The sequence below is a fragment of the Echinops telfairi genome, unplaced genomic scaffold (assembly GCF_000313985.2).
Source record: "Echinops telfairi isolate 266 unplaced genomic scaffold, ASM31398v2 ScPeMD7_443;HRSCAF=831, whole genome shotgun sequence".
NCBI lineage: Eukaryota > Metazoa > Chordata > Mammalia > Afrosoricida > Tenrecidae > Echinops > Echinops telfairi.
The window spans coordinates 23,614,816-23,633,074 of record NW_022104341.1 but is presented as its reverse complement, the minus strand read 5'-3'; the positions used below and the strand labels follow the sequence as shown (position 1 = coordinate 23,633,074).

General features: G+C 45.5%; 1 protein-coding gene across 1 annotated transcript in view; it reads right to left on the bottom strand.

Annotated features, from left to right (window-relative positions):
• The window catches only part of ALG14 (ALG14 UDP-N-acetylglucosaminyltransferase subunit), a 144,914-nt gene extending 129,214 nt beyond the window's left edge, over positions 1-15,700 (bottom strand). Inside the window, exons 1-2 of the mRNA XM_045291956.1 lie at positions 15,539-15,700; positions 5,802-5,953 (exon numbers count right to left, since the gene is read on the bottom strand). Of these exons, the coding sequence (XP_045147891.1) occupies positions 5,802-5,953; positions 15,539-15,677 (291 nt within the window). The 5' untranslated portion in view covers positions 15,678-15,700. The remainder of the gene's footprint in view (positions 1-5,801; positions 5,954-15,538) is intronic.
• Positions 15,701-18,259: the final 2,559 nt, after the last annotated feature.

Here is an 18,259-nt window from a genome sequence, read left to right as displayed (position 1 = left end):
AAATAAATAAATAAAACTCCCTCGTATACATGAGTGTCACTGGACTTGTTTTGCTAGTCAACCCGGCCTCACACACTGCCGCTGAGTCGGTCAGACTCCCTGCGACCCTGTCAGGCAGAGGAGACCGGCCCTGTGTCACTCCTTCAGGGAGTGGAAGGCCTCATCTTTCTCGGGCAGAGCAGCTGGTGGGTGCAAAAAGAGACTATTCTTGTTGAATTCATGTGGTATTTCTTTGGATTTCAATGAAATCATAGACTAATGATAGTTATTTTACACTTCTGTAACTAGATGTCAGGGCCTTTTTGTTTTGAACCTATTGAATCTCTTATATCTGACTGTGTTGTCTCATTTTCAACTCATAAATGGTAGGCTGATAAAACTACAATGATGACAATGCTCTGTTCTGTATATTGTCCAATATGCTAGCCACACATGGCTGCTGAGCACTTGAAGAGTGGCTCATGCAACTGAAGAGCAAACATTTTCATTCAATCGGTTCAAATATAATAGTTACAGCCACGAGACAGGACTGTCGTCAATAGTGAAGCTATACTGTCGAGTATTCTTGGCTGAAAGGGGCTCTGCCATAAGCTCACTGGTAAACATCGACTTCTTCAAGAAGACACACATCTCAACACTCCCACAGGAAGTATAAAAGATGGTTTCCAAGGGCAGCAAGGACCCTGGTGCTGCTGTCGGGTTAAGTACAGGACTGCTAACTTCAAAGCCACAGTCACTGCTCAGGTGACAATTGTAGCTCTCTGAGCCTATAAAGATTTATCACCAAATTCCCAGCCATTGAGTCAGTGCTGACTCAGAGTAAAGGCCTCGGAAACCCTGGATAGTGCCACTCTGAGCTGGAACTGACTGGATGGCAGCCGGTTTGGTTGGTTGGTTGGTTGGTTGGTTTGGGTCCCTGGATAGTGCCACTCTGAGCTGGAACTGACTGGATGGCAGTGGGTTTGTTCGGTTGGTTGGTTTGGGTCAGGAGCAGCAGATGAACTGCCCTAAGATGTAATACAAAAGTAGACCAATAGATGGCTCTGTGCCTTTACCAGGCTTGTGAGGCGGCCTCCCACTCCCTCTTGCTACCTCTCCCCACCCCACCATCAAGGACAACAGGTGCACTAAGCTAACCCGTCAAGGATTCACTTCTCTGTGTCTCTTTCAGTAGAAACTGCCCAGCTTCAGACCTGTAGCAGAAAAGCCTTCAGCACTGGAGAGTTTTCGCTAACTATGGCTGCATTGATCCAGTGGGAACAATGATCCTTAGTCCTGCTCGGCGGAGCCACCTTTACATGATGAAAAATACGAGCACTTCACAAAATCCAAAATCTTTCACTTTCGTATTTGTGCAAATCAAAATAAACCTCAGTTCTACAGTGCCACAATGCACAGTATATAATCATCTCCCAAATGTTTCACTAAACCGTGAAATAACTCAGCCAATAAACAAATATGGTGATGGGTCAGGAGGATCATATTCAACATGCTTATCAAATGGAAACCTGAGCCTCTAAACTGGACACAGCTTCAGGGAGGAAGGAAACAATACACATAAGAATAAACGGGTGAAAACAATTATACTTGTCTCGGGTTAAAAAAGAAAAGTGTATAATTATTTTGACTTTAATATGTTGTTGGTCAGTGCCATGGAGTGGGCTCCAACTCGGAACAGCCCTATGCACGCAGAAGGAAACACTGCTGGGTCCTGCGCCATCCTCACAATATTCTCGTGCTTGAGCCCAGTGATGTGGCCACTCTGTCCATCCATCTGGTCGAAGGTCTTCCTCTTTTCACTGCCCTGCTACTTAACAAGCCTGATGCCCTTCTCCTGGAACTGGTACCCCGTGATAACATGTCCAAAGCACACGAGACGATGTCTCTAAGGAGCCTTCTCAATGTACTTCTTCAAGAGTATATATGTGTGTGTTCTCTATACTCACTCACCAACTGCACTGTCAGATAGTCAATGCTGACCCATAACAACCTTACAGCATAGAACAGAACTGTTCTATCGCGTTTTCAAAGCCGTAACTCTTTACAGAAGCAGCCAGTGACACCTTTTTCTTAAGGATTGACTCATGGATTTGAACTACTGACTTTGAGGTTAGCAGCCAGACACGTTAACCACTATGCTACCAGGGTATGTGTGTTGGGCTGGGTTGTTTAGATAAACAAAACCCGGGCACTCATATATGTAGGAGAAAGAGATGTCTGTCAAGAAAGTGGCCCACTCAGCTGCAGAGCAGGCCAGCGCAGTCCAACTCCAGCCCCTGGGTCAGATGCTATTGGGCAGCTTCACCTCACGCGGCTGCCCCATGAGGAGCCAGGAACTGAAGCAGGAGGCAGGAAGACTGCAAGCCATAGTCAAGTGGATCCAAGGTAGGGAACATGGTACGTCACCAACAGTTCCCAAGGGTCAGAAGGCCACATGATGGCCACTGGCTTGTGTCCCCAATAGCCAGCCCTAGGAATAGGGCCAGCCGCAAGAGGAAGAGGGAGGTCCCATTCTCCACAGAGAGCAAATGGACAACCCGAAGACGTCAACCGGCTGTGACCTGACTGAGAGGTTGGACTCTGTCTCTTGGTACAAGTGTAGCCAAGTTGACAGAAACCTAAGTGCCACGCGATGTACGTCTATGTCCCAATTACTAACATACATAGAGACACACACAGGAAGGCACTTCAAAGCTTGTGGGGAAATGGAATGAAAAGATATTGATATTTTTCCCATAGGATTTTTGAAGCCTCCACGTGTGTTCTGTATGTATGTATGTATGGACACACACCCCCACACAGGTAGGTGAACAAGTATTGCTACTAGAGTTCCAGCTCATAAATGTAAGGGTTTATTCCAAATGTTGAGATATATCTGAGATCAGTGGATGGCTGCACTTCTCAGGAATATCCTGTCTCCATCTCATTCAACAAAAAACCCTCCCTGGACCTGAATTCCTTCCAACAGGTGGCGCAGCCCCACGGACACAGCAGCACTGCTGCCCCTGTGGGTTCCTGGGGCCGTGAATCTTTAGGGAGCAAAAGCCTGGGCTCTCCATCAGGAGAGGAGCTGGTGGTAGTTACTGCTGACCTTGCAGCTAGCAGCCCGGTGCACTCCACAATGCCACCAGGGAACCTGAAGCTGCTTCAATCAAACCCCCAAAACCAAACGTCCCCGCCAAACAGTGCCTTCAGAAGAGATGTGGCAGGCCAGTTCAATTCAAGGACCAGAAGGTTCTGGCAACGGGTTTATTGAATTCCAAAGGGGTTATCTTGATAGATTTCTTTGAAGGGCTCGGAATGGAAGGTCACAGTGGCTCATTATAAAAATAAGAAAACTGAAAACTATCTTGTTGAGAAAACGAGGAAAGCTGAGCAGGACATGTTCTTCCCTCACGACGACGTGCCTGCCCTTTCTTTAAGGGCAGCAAGCGCTGTCCTACGAGAGTTTTGCTGGGAAATCCCATCCCCTCTCCTCTCACCATGCTCTGCTCCTTCAGACTTCTTTGTGTTCTCCAACCACCAAGAACACTTACATGAGTCCCCCGAGGAAATGGAAGAGCGAGGTGACCAGATGTCCCGCTTTTGGCGGGACAGTCCTGATTTTTAACAATTTTTCCCCGCGTCCCGGGGTGTTTTAAAAAGGTCCCCATTTTTTGGAAAGAATGCACGACAAGCTAGGATATACAGTTTTTGGCTGCCATGTGGCTATTTCACCAGGATATGAGTTTTATCAATGGTGTCCCACTTTTGTCTCGCTTTACCAATGTTAAAATCGGGTCACCTTATGGAAGAGCAAAGGACTTTTCAGGGAAGGGTTAGAGAGAGACACCACCATCGGATGGAGGACATGTTGAGAAACGGTAGCTTTAATTTTTGATATTTTTGTGTAATAAAGGTTCCTAGGATTTTGTAGCAATGCTTTTTTATTTACCCTGCTGTGTGTGTGCATGTGTGCTAAGTGCTCTATACCACTAGTGGTATACTAGTGGTAAATGATAATATTTACTAGTAAACTATAACATTTACTAGTGGTAAATGATAAGATCTTTCATATTCTTATGTGGAAAAGCACCATTATTTTCTTCAAATTCATCATCAACTATCAAATACACTCCAGGATAAGAGATTAAATTGCGGTTTTAGTCTCTGATACCATGGACAAGGATTTCTGGGACATTCTTTCCGAGTTGTTTTGAATCGGCCAACACACATGCATACACCTGCACACAAAGGCCTCCAAGAAGCGTGTGCAGGAAGAGCGTAGGCTTGAGTCAGAGGCTCTGCAACACGCGAAGGGGGCCTTGATCAATTATTCTCCACTCGGAGCCTCAAGGTTCTCGTGCAAAAGCAGGATACCAGTATGTGTCTCCGGTGATTGAAACAACCAATTACTGGCACACTGACTAGTTCCTACGATTTCCTCCTTTCACGCTGTCTAAAAAGCCAGAGTTTGTTTTACTTTATATGTCAAATCTAGGCTTTTCCTGGAATAGTTCAATGTGAATATTCTTTCCTAAAACAGAAATGGAAGCACTTTGGCTCATTATCCACAAAGGAAAAAAACAAAACAAAGCCAAAGCTGTCAGCTATTCTGCGGTGGCTGAATCATAGCAGATACATGAATTCATAAACTGACCTTGTTTGACATGGATTTGCCAAGAATATATGTTCACAATGTGTTACTTAGGGGTCCTATCTACAGGTGACCGAAACTCAGCTGAAGCAGGTTTTAAAAGGCCCGTGTCAGGGAGGGAGGTGGTGATGTGGGAAGGGGGGGCCTCGTTTCCAGGAAGAGAAGCACTACGGAGCAGCATCAACACAGATGCAGCGGGGCTATGAAACCAGACGTCAGGCGCTCGCCATCTGCTTTCTCAGCTGTTTCTCTCTGTGTATGAACTCTATTCTTCTCTGTCTGCAGACTGTCTATCGCTACAGGCTGAAAATATGCCAGGAGTTCCCAAGTGTTATAGTTTACGGCGTTTGCTGCCAATGAGAGACTAAGTTCTACTTTGCAGATCATCAAGCCCAAAAGGCCCAGAGGAAGCCTTGGACCGACCTGAGCTGGGCCACTACCCACACCTGAAGCGCCAGGAGCCGGGATGTTCCCTCGGGGACTTTCCAGAGACGGGATGGATGCAATGATTTCACTTCTTTTCTCTCAAGCCCAAATTCAGACTAACACATGAAAATGAATTCAGTGACTGGTAGTAAAGAAGTGAATTTAAAAACGGATACAAATGTGATTTGGAATTATTGATGAATACAAAGCACTGACAAGGAACTTTAGAGTGACAGGTGAATTACTGATGAATGCAACGATATATTAGCAATGAGCTGCGAAGCACACAGCTGGACACGTCGTGTACATAATGACAAATCACAGCTTTCCCAACTGGAATTGATTTAAAATACGGTTTCCTCTGTTTAAAAGAATGCAAGAAAGCATAAGCAATTAAGCAACCACCTTTTTACAAGGAGGAGAGCTTCAAAAAGTGGGAAAATTGAATGCAAGAATAATGGGTTGCACTATTGAATTGTATGATATGTGGATTATATCCCAATAAAACTGTTTTTTTTAAAAAGAGAAAATAATCGGATTTACCCACAAACTTTTATGAAGCCCCCCACATACTTGCAGCTGTATTTTTAAGGAGCATACTGGGAATTGACTGCATCAGCAGTAAGCAGTTGAAAGCCTAGAGTGGGCAGGGCTCTGAAATGTCACCAGAGTATCTGCAGAGATGATGAAACACGGGGCACACAGTGTGGCTTTCTTCGAAAGAGAAATGGTCACTTACCATGGTACCAGGGTATCTCTCAGCTCGCTCCAGTTCAAAAGACCTTATTTTATGGGTACTTATTTCATCCGTGTCAGCAAAGATATAATGCCTTGGAGTGTAATCATTCGACAAGCTTGCAAGCAGTCTCAGGATTTCTGTGGTATGCCCACCTGAAAAACATGTGGGAAGGTCAAATGTTAAGAAACCTACAGTAGACATATATGCCCATCTGATCATGTCACACCAAAGCTATGCTTCCTGGGAACACACACACACACACACACACACACACACACTGAAAGACAGAAAAAGCCTTTGGAAAATACGTGTCTGTGCTTATGTAAAAAGCAGTTGGCTGTGGGAGCCCACGAGCTAGGCTGGGCTGCGCAGGTGAGCAGCAGTGCCGCGGGAGCAAGGTGGGGCTTTCTATTCCCATCAACAGTCAGTCTTGGAAACAGAGGGGGCAGCTCTATCCTGGCCTACATGGACGCTACCTGTCAGCATCGATGGCAGTGAGTCTGGGGTTTTTCTTGGCTTATACGGGGGTGGAGAAGAACTGGTATAAGAATTTAATCAACACTAGCAGTAAGTGTTGAGGGAAGTATAAAGAAGTACTTAACTCAGTATACAGATGCAAGACAGCCAAAAAAAGCTCACTTAGCCCAATGGACTAATGGGCCCACAAACTTCAGCCTCCCTGACCCTGAGTCAGAAGAACTAGACAGCCCCTGGCTACCACTACCAACGGCTCTGCCAGAGAGCACATTAGAAGGTCCTGGTTAGGATGTGCCAAAAATGTGGAACAAAATTGAAAATCATCACAAAAAGACCAGGCTTCTTGGGCAACAGAGAGTAGTAGAACTCCTGGGGCTCTGGCTCTTAGTCACCAGTCAGGTCTGGTAATGACTCACCCTCATGTCTCAATTGTCAGCCAAACAACAGACAAGGGTGTACGGTGAACAGTTACCCTAGGGAGGTACGCACACCTTAGACTAGCCAGCCATTTACGATGAAAAGGGCAGCATTTGTCCAAGGACCACGTGATTACGGAAGGAGGAAGGGACACAGGAAGCGCAGGAAGGAAGCGGGATCCGTGATGCCACACGGTGGAGACTGCACTCAGTGACATGAAAGAAAATGTGCATGGAAGGAAAAACATAGGGCATGCAAATGGTTATGAAAACCCAATGCCAACAGAGTAAAGGAGAGCCCTGGTCAAGGCTGAGAGGTGAGTCGGAAGATGAAGACCAGGGACAGACAGGATGAGGGAGACCACTGGGCAGGGTGGGGATTCCATGGGGTGAGATAGCAGATTTCACACAGAAATTCTACTGAGGAGGGTGAGGTGATGGAAGCCCAGGAAAGTAGGGAAGTTAAAATGGGAAGCCTGTCACTAAGGTAAAGGCAGCCCGAGATCTGAGCTGCCGGGCCCTGTCTTCTCCCCAAGGAGGAGTTTCGCTCACTGCTGTACTCTCAGCTCCTAGCAGGGCTCTGGGCACAACGCAGGTCTGTAATAAAGATTTACCAGCTTTGCTCACACAACTCTACGTTCCATTCTTTACATCATACAATCTCCAAAATTGAACATGGAACAATGTTGACACGGCAAATGTGATGTCACATATGTTTACCACAAAAAATAAAAGCATAAATTTAAAAGATCAATTGTGCTTCTGGCGGTGTCCTTCCTGGGGGAAAAAGCCAGAGCATGTGCCTACTAGTTGAACTGTAAATGTAAGGTTAGCTCACACTCATGTAAGCAAAGCCTTCCAAATTCTTACCAACACGTCTCTCCACGCCATGCCACAGTCGAATTCGTTTTACAACCTCTCTGCCTCTGCCAGGTTAATGCCCTTACCATGCTCTTGACCCGTCTTATTTGCTGTTCCCTTTATCCGTAAAGCACCTTCCCCAGCGCCATTGTTGCTGCACGAAAAAGCTCTCAATAGTGACAGTGAACGCATAGGATAAGCAAACAAATCCATGGTGCTCAAATCAACAGATTTTCCTTGTATAGTAGAAAAGGAAGGGGTTTCTGAGGCAGTTACATAATCTGTCAACTTGCGAAGGGGTGGAGTCTAGCCTGTCAACCAGGTCACAGCTTGATGGCCTCATTTGGAGGGTCGGAGGAGATAACTAGCTCACTGGAGGCCAGAACCACCCAGATTCTCTCTGCTTGTCTCCGTGGGAGACTCCCTGTTGACAAGCCACATGGAGCCACACTGATGGCAGCGAGGGCCCTGGAACTGGAGGAGCCACCTGGAGACCCATGCCAGCACTGAGGTGCTTCCACCACCACTGAATCCAAAAGACTGCACCCGCTGACCTGTGATTGTCCTGCATTCAGCATCGCTGCATGTGTTGCGTGAGTCTGAAGAGGAATTTATAGATGGGTATTGGACATATGGGCTAATATTGGACTTATGGATTTTATCTGGACTGGGCTGTTTTCTTAATATACAATTGCTCTTTTATATAAAGCTCTCCCTTATACACATGAGTGTCTTTGAATTTGTTTCTCTAGTCAACCTAGACTACCAGTTTCCTCTGGATTCTAAAAGGCATTAGACTTAGAAATGAAAGGGAGATATATTTAGCATAAGTCTCAGGAGTTAAAGCCATATTTTAACTTGATAAATTGCTGCCCATTTTCTTGCTTAGGGCAAGTAATTCACACTTTTGATTTATACTCATTTTAGTATCTTTATTTATAGCCTTGAAAGAAGTATGGTGGTTTGCAAAGTAGGTACTTGTTTTCACAGCTGCAACAATTAAGGATTAAACCTAACAGTCACGGCATCTTCCACAGCAATTAAAACTGCATGGTACCTGCAATTGGTCTCCACTCACCTGAGCAAGTGAGAAAGGGGAGTCATGAATAAGAGGATGCGGGCTGTGTGGCTATTTGCCCCTATGGATAACTACCCCCACTGTGCCAGGAGACTAGAACGGGATGGTGCCTGGCTACCACGACTGAACATTCTTGATCTAAGATTCTACAGAAGAATCCTGACCAAAGAGGAGGGAAGATGAAGGATAGAATTCATATTATCGTGCAGCCCAGACTTTCTGGAGCCATGGAAGCTGCATAAACTTCTGAAACCATTTCTCGGAGATCATCTTCAAACCTTAAACCAAAAAGATCTCCTGGAGAACTGCTTTGGCTTAACGAGTAAAGGATGTCTGCCTAAGCATTATGCACTTTTAGGGTCAGTCCCTACGGGATCAAGTGGATAACAGCACCTTGAAAGATCCGAAAGGAACCGTAGGGCACAGTGAGTTCATGTTCACGAAGGAGGCACAACCAGAAGACAAGGTAGACGACGGCTGGACAACTTGAAGATGTCATCAATGTCACTGGATTTTACACGAAGATCTTGTTGACGTGGTGTATGTGCTACTGTGCACATTTCTCCACCACAAAAATATATGATACATCCAACATCTTCACTGTGCGTGTTTTAACAGGTTTTTTTCTTTTTTAGTGAACCCCTCATTGTATGTATTCATTGAAAATTTAACCTTGTAACTGAATAATTATTGAAGTGAAGGCTGTTGTCTTCCACTGTACATTTTTATCAGCTAACCTTCTTTGGGAAGGCACTTCTCTCGACTCTACCTTCAAACACTTCGAGAATCCAACCACTTCTCCGCACCTCCTTGGGCAGGAGCTCTCACGGGGATCAGGACGGAGGCCTCCAGGCCAGTTCCACTGCCCGCCCCTCCCCCACCAGTCTATTCTCCAGACAGCACTGAGGGAGAGCCTCTTGCAAAGAATGATCAAGTTTGTTAGCTCTGCTCAAAACTCTCCGGTGGCTTCCCCTCTCAAGTCAAAGGAAGGATCCTAATCTGACCCCACTGTTAGAGCTCTGACCCCATCTTCCTCTCCTTCCCCACTTGCTCAGGCCACTTGGTCCTCCTTGTGGCTCCTCCAACAGAGCCCGCATAGCCCTACTGTACTGGCTCTGCACTCTTGCCTAGGCCATCTGCTGCTCCCGTCGACACTCTTTCGTCCCTCACGATTTATTATGGGGTCTATTTGTTGCTATCTACTTTTGTAGCACTGCCCCACCCCCTGCCCCAAGCCCCTACTGCACTAGAAAGTGAGCACTGTGAGGGTGGGATTTTTGCTCGTTTTTGTTACTCCAGTGCTTAGAAAGAAGCAGGTACTCCTAATGCTGAGTGAATGAAACAGGGAGTTCAATATGATACATATAAAAGCTGTCAAAGGATATTATAGAATAATTTGGACATCTTTTGAATATAATCATTGCTATGGACTCAATTCTGACTCATAGCAAACCTATTTAGGACAGAGTAGAAACACTCCTTAAAGCTTCTAGGATTGCAGATTTTGACATGACCTGCCAGCCTCTTGTTTCTCTCTTGGAGCAGCTGGTGGGTTTGAGCCACTGACCTTGTGGTTAGCAGCCCAAGTCTTAGGCCACAATGCCACAGAGCTCCTTTTCTGAATGCAAATGGTCTCTTAGTAATACTGCATGGCATCTAAAGATAAAGCATTGCTCGGTCTTCAGGGTAAGCACTGGCAATATCTCCCTCCCCCTCTGAAATTGTAGTCATTAATTATTAAACCGCTTACCTCTGCTACACTTGCCCCTGACCCCTTCCTACCCAGAAGGATTTGGATAACCGAGACTACAACTTACTAGATGAGTTCTCAAATATTAATTGTGGTTCTTCAACGAAAACCAAGCTCCAACGCTGTCAAGTTGATTCTGACCCACAGTGACCGAGAGGGCAGAGAAGTGCCCCAGTCAGGTCTCCAAGGCTAGAATCTTCAGAAAACAGATTCCAAATCATTCTCACGAGGAGAGGCCACTGGGTCTGGGCTCTGAGAGTAGCCCTGCACTTAACCCAGTCCACCAAATTTCATCTATCAAGCGAGTGGCTCTCAACTCCATCCCTTCACTCAAGCCCAGAAACTGAGCATCACCCTTCAGTCCTTCGCTCCCTTCACTTCTATTTTCAATACGCCAGTCCTGTGGACTTTATCTCCTCAATCTCCCATCCCCAACTGCCATCGTCCTCGTCAGACCACCATCTCTGTCACCTGAATTACTGAAAAGGTTCCTATTGGTCTCCCTACCCAATTCTTGTCCCCATCAGAACATTCTCCCGACCATGGAGGATCAGTGATCTTTGTAAACACTTAGATCAGATCACTTGGGCCAGTCCTCACTTTAAAATACTTAGATTGCTTTGCTACAAGAGCTTCCTAGAGTCCACTTTGCAAAGCTCTTTAAATATTATATCTCTCCCAATCCACGCTTTTCATGGTGAGCACAGACATTTTGATGAGATTAACTGATTTGCCCAAATAGGTTGCAAAGGTATGATTAGACACAGGGGCATGTGCATCCAGAGGCAGACGTTTCACAAGGTCTGGCGCAGTGGAGGAGCAGCAATCGCCGGGTCGAGCAGGATTTGAAAGGTCCTGCACCTGGCCTGTAGAGAGCTCTGGGGATGGTCGCGGTGACTCGTTGGTCGGTCGGCAGTGTGAAACCACTCGACCCAACAGTACTCCTTCATGCAGCCTTTGCAAGTGCTGTCCCTTTCCCATGCTGCGGTCTGGTTCCCGCCCGTCACGGCAATTGTTGGTCATCTTCTGGGTCTCAGTTTCCACCCCTTTTCCCCGGAAGCTTCCTGTTCTAGAGTGGTGCCCTTCCTGGAGAAGTCTACAGCAATCTGTACACATCACAGATGATCTTAATGCGGCTAGTGCTGGTTTGTTTGGCGGTTCCGGTCGATGTTCTGTAAGGTGAAGCACTCGGCTGCTAAACAGAGGGCTGGTGGATCAAACCTAGCAGCAGCTCCCTAGGACAGTGTGTTAGGCAGGATTCTCTAGAGAAACAAAACCAGAATGCTAATAATTTTATATAGATTTATATAGATAGATATATCACATAAGAAATAAATTATAAAGCAGTACAAATGTCTCAGTGCAACTCACTCCCGTGAGACACGGTGAAACACTGGCAGTCCTTCAAGTCTTGAGGGCCGCCATGTAGTCCTCTGTAGAGAAATTCAAGCTATTCGGACACAGGCAGCAAACAGCAAGGCAACCGCACACTGGTCCGATGATCAAAGAGCAAGAGACAAGAAAGGCGAGACTCGCGGAGCCATTTATCCCTCCGCCCTTCAATTAATCCCACACGTGTTTATCAGCCAGGTTGGCAAAATAAACTAACTACCTCAGACAGAGACCGGCAGTCTGCTCCTATTAAGATTGCAGCTTACACATCCCTCTGGGGCAGCTCTACTCTGTCTCACACAGGTCACTCTGAGTCCGAACTGTCAGGACAGCAGTTTTTCTGCACTCCGTCACAGCTCTGGTCTCCCGCTCTCCCAGTGCCCCCCCCACAGCGCTCGTGGCAGACAGTCACTGTCTGTTTGCACAGCTGTGGGAAACAGAAGGATTTCTCGTCTCCCCCAGATATATGCCAGACTTAGCTGCTTGCGAATGACTATACACTTGGAGGTGATCCGGAGTAGATTAGGGGTCATTCTCCTTAAGAGCTATCAGACATCTAGACCAAGCAGACACCACTGTTTATCCCACAAGTAGGGCCCACTCTCTTCTGATAAGGATAGTAGTTGTCTGTTTCCTTGTAGGAGACACCAGAGAGGTCAAACCCGCCCAAGGAGGACCAAGCTTAAGCTGCCATCATGAATCCAGGGTCCGCCCATCTTGTCACATGTATACCCCTAGACCTTCCCATTCCTATGGGCACACCCCTAGCTCATCCCCTTCCTGTTACGCTGATGTCTATCATAGATCCCCTTCCTACAATGTGTATGCCTATTGTACTGCCCCTTCCTGTGACATGTGATTCTGTAATGATGTCCCCCAAAAGTGATATAACAATTGGTTAGCAATAAAGAAGAGACTCTCTCTGGCTCCCAGGGCCCGGGAGCTCTCTCCGGCTCTCAGGGGCCTAGAGGCTCTCCGGCTCTCAGGGGCCTAGAGGCTCCCCGGCTCTCAGGGGCCTAGAGGCTCCCCGGTTCTCAGGTTCCGAGGCTGTTCCTGCTCTCGTTTCCCCCCACGAGGACCATCAAGCGGGGCTGAGGTGAGCAATGCTACCATGAATTGTGTCTGACTCCATTTATTCCAATCTCTCCTCTATCTCTCATGCTCTCTATGACTTTACTATAACCCTTACTTATCGCTGTACAATTGTGCCTACCGGACCTGTGATGATTTGTGCGGTCCCCTCTCCCATTCTCCCCACACACAGCTTAGCTTCGTGTCTGGCCACTCCAATGGCTCAAAAAGTACTAGGTGAATAAAGTCAGGATTATACCTCTACATAATTTTAGAATATTTTCACACAATAAATATTCTATGGGCAATACCCAGCTATGAACATCTGACTTAAATGTACCACCCTTGTTACAAATCAACTCCTGTAAAGTTTGTTATATTAAAAATTTAAGTACAAACTTTTTCTATGGGTGTGGAGAGGGTAATAATTATTATAAAATAGATCATCAACAGTTAGTAGTAAGTGCCAAAGAAGGCAACAAAAATACTGATTTCTATATACAGATGCAAGGCAGCCCCTACCTCCCCGCCTCTCAAAATTACAATATTCAATTAGTGCAAAGGACTAATGGACCACACAAAGATTTGCCTCTTGGACCATGAGACCAGAAGAACTAGATGCAACTGTTCTGAGAAGGATCCTATTAGAAGGTCCTGGATAGAGTGGGAGAAAAACGGGGAACTAGACTGATGGAACTCCCAAGATTATAGCCCTTAGTCAGCGTTTAGGTCACAGTTCAGCCAAACAAGAGGCCCATCTATAAGAGAACAATAACATTCGTGAGGTATACACATCTTAGAATAACCAGCCATTTGTTATCAAAAGGACAGCATTTATCCAGAGACAAAGTTCAGAAGGGTTAAGAAATAAAACAGACCCTCACTATCACGACCCCAATTCTACCTTACACATCTGGCTAGACCAGAGCATGTACATGGGTACAGATAAGAGCTGGAAACACAGGGAATCCAGGACAGATAACCCCTCAGGACCAATAATGAGAGTAGGGATACCAGGAGGGGAAGGGGAAGGTGGGAGAGAAAAGGGGACACTGATCACAATGATCTACATATAATCCCCCTCCCAGGGGGCCAGACAACAGAAAAGTAGGTAAAGGGAGACATCAGTCAGTGTAAGCCATGAAAAAATAATAATTTCTTCATGAGGGAGGGAGGGAAAAATGAGGAGCTGATATCAAGGGTTCAAGTAGAAAGAAAATGTTTTGAAAATGATGATGGCAACAAATGTACAAATGTGCATGATGCAATGGATGTATTTATGGATTGTGAAAAGAGCTGTATGAGACCCCAATAAAAGGATTTTTTTTTAAGAAGAAGAAATAAAGTGGAATGGCCAAAGGAAACCCAAGGAGGAAGTGGGATACATAATGATCATTCGGTGTTGCAAGTGATAAAATGAAGCAAAATTTTTTGGAATTTTTGAATGGAAAACTGATCTACTCTGTAAACTTTCACCTAATTCACCATAAGTTGAAAATAAAACTCAAGTTACATACAATGGTTCACAATAATAAATGGGTGAAACTTTGCAATATGAATCAAAGTGTTATTATTGTAATAGTATGTCAATGTTTAAATGTATCTTTAAGTTTTTGCTTACTGTTATTTTTATGCATACACAGGCACACGGTATACTATAGCAAACAATTTACTCTCAAAAAAACTAACAAGAAAAAACAAGCTCATTTACATTGAGTTGATTCCAGCTCACTGAGACTCTATTGGGAAGGCAGAACTGGTGTTTTCCAGACTCCTTCAGTGTACCTGGTGGTTTTGAACTGCTAGCTTTGTCTTAGCAGCTCAATGCATAACTAACCCACCAGGACTCCAGTACACAACGGTCCGACTTAACAAATTTAACTTAAAGACAGGAACAGAACTCATTCTTAATCAGGGCACTGCCTGAATATGGATGCAATCTCCCGGCATTTACAAATGTACCCATTATATATATGCCAAAACTGCTCATCTACAATTTTAAGGGTCTGTGGGGCTGGTGGACTGAAACTGTTTAAAGTACATTCCCTGATAGGAGTTTGGGGTTCACATTGACACTACATCTTGTGTGTTTGCTCTTTGGTCCTTAACAAAACTGTATTTATTCTCGTGGATTTTAGGTATTTATAAAGGTAACTATTCACTTTGCCTCATTTATCATGTAGTGTTCATGTTTGCTAAATTAAATGGAAAATCCTTCGATTAGCAATGCAAAAACCATAAATTTTCAAACAAAAGTATAATATACTAGCATCACAAAATTTTTGAGTCTTTTTGTCCATCATTACTAGTCAGAAAAATATATGTAACTGAGAGGCTGCGTTACAGTTACTGAAGTGTAATAAATTAAAGGACGCCACGACGGCTTTAACGTCCCTGAAAATCACAGCCAAGAAAACATTATAGGGCCGTTCTGCTTTTGGATAGACGGGGTCGTCTTGAGAAAGAATCAACTTGATGGCAGTGGGTTTGGAGTTTTTTGGTCAGCAGTCGCAAGCCAAGTTCACTAGCTTTTTGCCTGGGCCGACTGATCCGTGTCGATAATGAGGAGAAACTACAAATCCCAGGAGGCAGTGCTTCACGTGGGTCTAAGAAAACCAGCTAGCTGTGCCACGATGCATTCTGGGGTTTGTAGTGAAGATCAAAGCTTGGCTCTCGCCGCCGAGATACTTACCGGACCCAGCCACTACCAACAGACTGAGCGACTTGCGGGGCACAACGACTCGATGATGAAGCACCACCCAAAGCCGCAGTCCTATGAAGACGGCCAGGCACCCTCCTCCCAGCGCTGCTAGAATTAGGGAACACGCCATTACAAAAACAAAACAAAAGCACTCGTGTACTCCTTCCTGGAGCCAACTGGTGACGTGTAAAGTCCGAAGACTACGGGCGCCGAGAGGTGCCAAAACTGTCCATCGTGGTGAACTGAACTTGCGAGAAGTGGGAGGAGTTAAGCGTCGCTGATGCAATCGCGCACCAACGGCGCGGGCTTTTGGTCTGCGGACGCTACCCCGCAGCCGCTCCCTGGGAGGGGAGAACGGGCGGCCATCTGAAGACCGGAGGTCCTCGAAATCCAAAGGGGCAGTTCCACCTTGTCCTGTCGGGCCGGAATCCACTCGATGACAACGAGTTTGAGTAGTGTGCAAGCAAAAGGCGGAATATGAAAGGTTAATCCGTGAAGTTTGATTGTCTGCCGTGTCAGATCCCCTGTGCGCCCTAAGCCCACAAAGCGCCCGTGGGAGCCAGTGTTCAGCTCAAAACCGCCTAAGGTTACTAGCGTAACACCCCCCACACACACTTGTTGTTGTTCTTAACTGCCTGAAAAATGTTCTGTCACATACTTATAAAAGTCAGATGCTTAGGTATAAAAAAATAAAACCTGTATTTAAAGATTGGATACCCAAAAAGTAGCCGACACCGAATTTAAGGCTCCCACTCAAACTGCCTAGTTTCCATCACGCGTGCTTTTAACTTTCCACCGTCGGAATGAGTACCCTAAGTGAGGGTTCCCGAGGGAAGGATGGGAGCGAGTGGTTCAGGGTTGTTAGCTGCCCTTGCTGGAGTCGGTTCTGATTCATAACTAACCAAACTCACTGCCGTCTGGTCGATGCTCACTCAGAGTGACCCTTTAGAACTGCCCTGTGCGTTTCGGAGACTGTAGCTGTTACAGGAGTGGAAAGACCCATCTTTCTCCCTGGGAGCAGGCAGGTGGTTTTGAACTGCAGACCAGCCCATTGCTCAAGCACTAAGCCGCCAGGGCGCCAAGCCCAAAGCTCCTAGCGACCCTCTAAGTACAACAGAAGGGCACGCTGCCCGTCTCGTGTTGTGTCCTCTTCCCCATGGTTATGTTTGAGCCGATGGCTGCAACCACCATGCGAGTCCATCTGGGGGAGGCTCTTCCTTTCTCCCTGCCTCTCTACCAAGCATAACTGGTTTCTCCAGGTGGCATGTCCAAAGTACTAAGAAGTCCTGCCATCCTTGCTCCTCACGAGCACTACAAACTTTTTAGTTTGTTCTGTGTCCTGAGCCAAAATGATGATCTAGTAGCACCTCCTGGAACCGCCATTTTCTTTCTTTCTATCTGTACTTAATCTGCATTCAGCTACGTAAAAATGCCAAGATTGGAGAAGCCGCTGCATCCCAATACAGTTTACCTTCCATTTCCCAGAGGCCTGAGACAGATGAATCAGTCCAGAAAGGTGAAACATCTTGTCCTAGTGAAATAAATGGCAGAACTAGAGTCAGATACCAAGAATCCTAATTTATACTGCATGGCGACACTACACCGTTTATTCTTCTGCTAAATTCAAACTTGACTTGCCTAGAGCTGCTGACTCAGAATCTCTAGAGTAGGGGCCAGGGAGCCGCATATCTGATCAATGTGTCAATGCCTCTCTCTGCCTCAAGTCTGTGGCGACTCATAGGGACCCTATAGGCCAGGGTAGAACTGCCCCAGGGTTTCCAATACTGTAACTTGTTTGCAGGAGTAGAAAGCCTGGTCTTTCTCTTGCAAAGCAGCTAGTGATTCGAACTGCAGACCTTTCAGATCACAGCCCAACACGTAACCAGGAGCAGACACTTACTCCTTGGGAAATACTTATTTAGGGACTTTATAGGCAAGTAAATGATTTTTTTTTTCTTCATTCCTTCTCACATTCAGCATCCTGTTGCATAGTCTTACCCAACATCCTTACAACAAGGCCATAAGGTTGATTTTATCTTGGCAAATAAAGCAAACCCATGAAAGTTAATTTGTCAACGATTTCTTAGCTACTTTGTGATAGAGAAAAATTAATTGTGATCCTTGAAGTCAGTGCTTCTCAAGTTCTAATGGAGTCAGAATCCCCAGGAGTTACAAATGCATAGTTGAAAGTAGAGGCTGGGCTTGTAGAAAGTACAACTCAAGAATACTATAAATAATATACTTTTCTTTTATATAGCTGCTTTTCTGTTTCCAGCAATAGCTGTGTTCTAAAGTTGATTTCCTTAATACTTAAGAGGAGACTTGACACAAAAACAAATAAGCAAACCATCAAAAAGCTTATTGCCACAAAGTCAATTCCAAGTCATAATGACCCATACAGTGGTGGTCCCAGAAATTGCACCCAGACAAGTTAATCTTCAAAATGAAATAAAACAAGAACTCAAGAGATTTTTTGTTAATGAGTCATCATCTTCTTTACTTTTTTTAAGGGCCCGGAAGTCTTTCCCAGAAATCCTCACAGCAGACTTCCTTCCACTTCCTTTGCCCATTATTCATGTCACTTGCCCAAATGTTAAGAGAATAAGATGCTACAGAGCTGGCTAGGGTAGGGATAGTGGAGGATATACCAGGGGCCTTAAAAAAATTTGTGGGTCGGACAGGGCAAGATATGACAAAATACCCATTTATAAA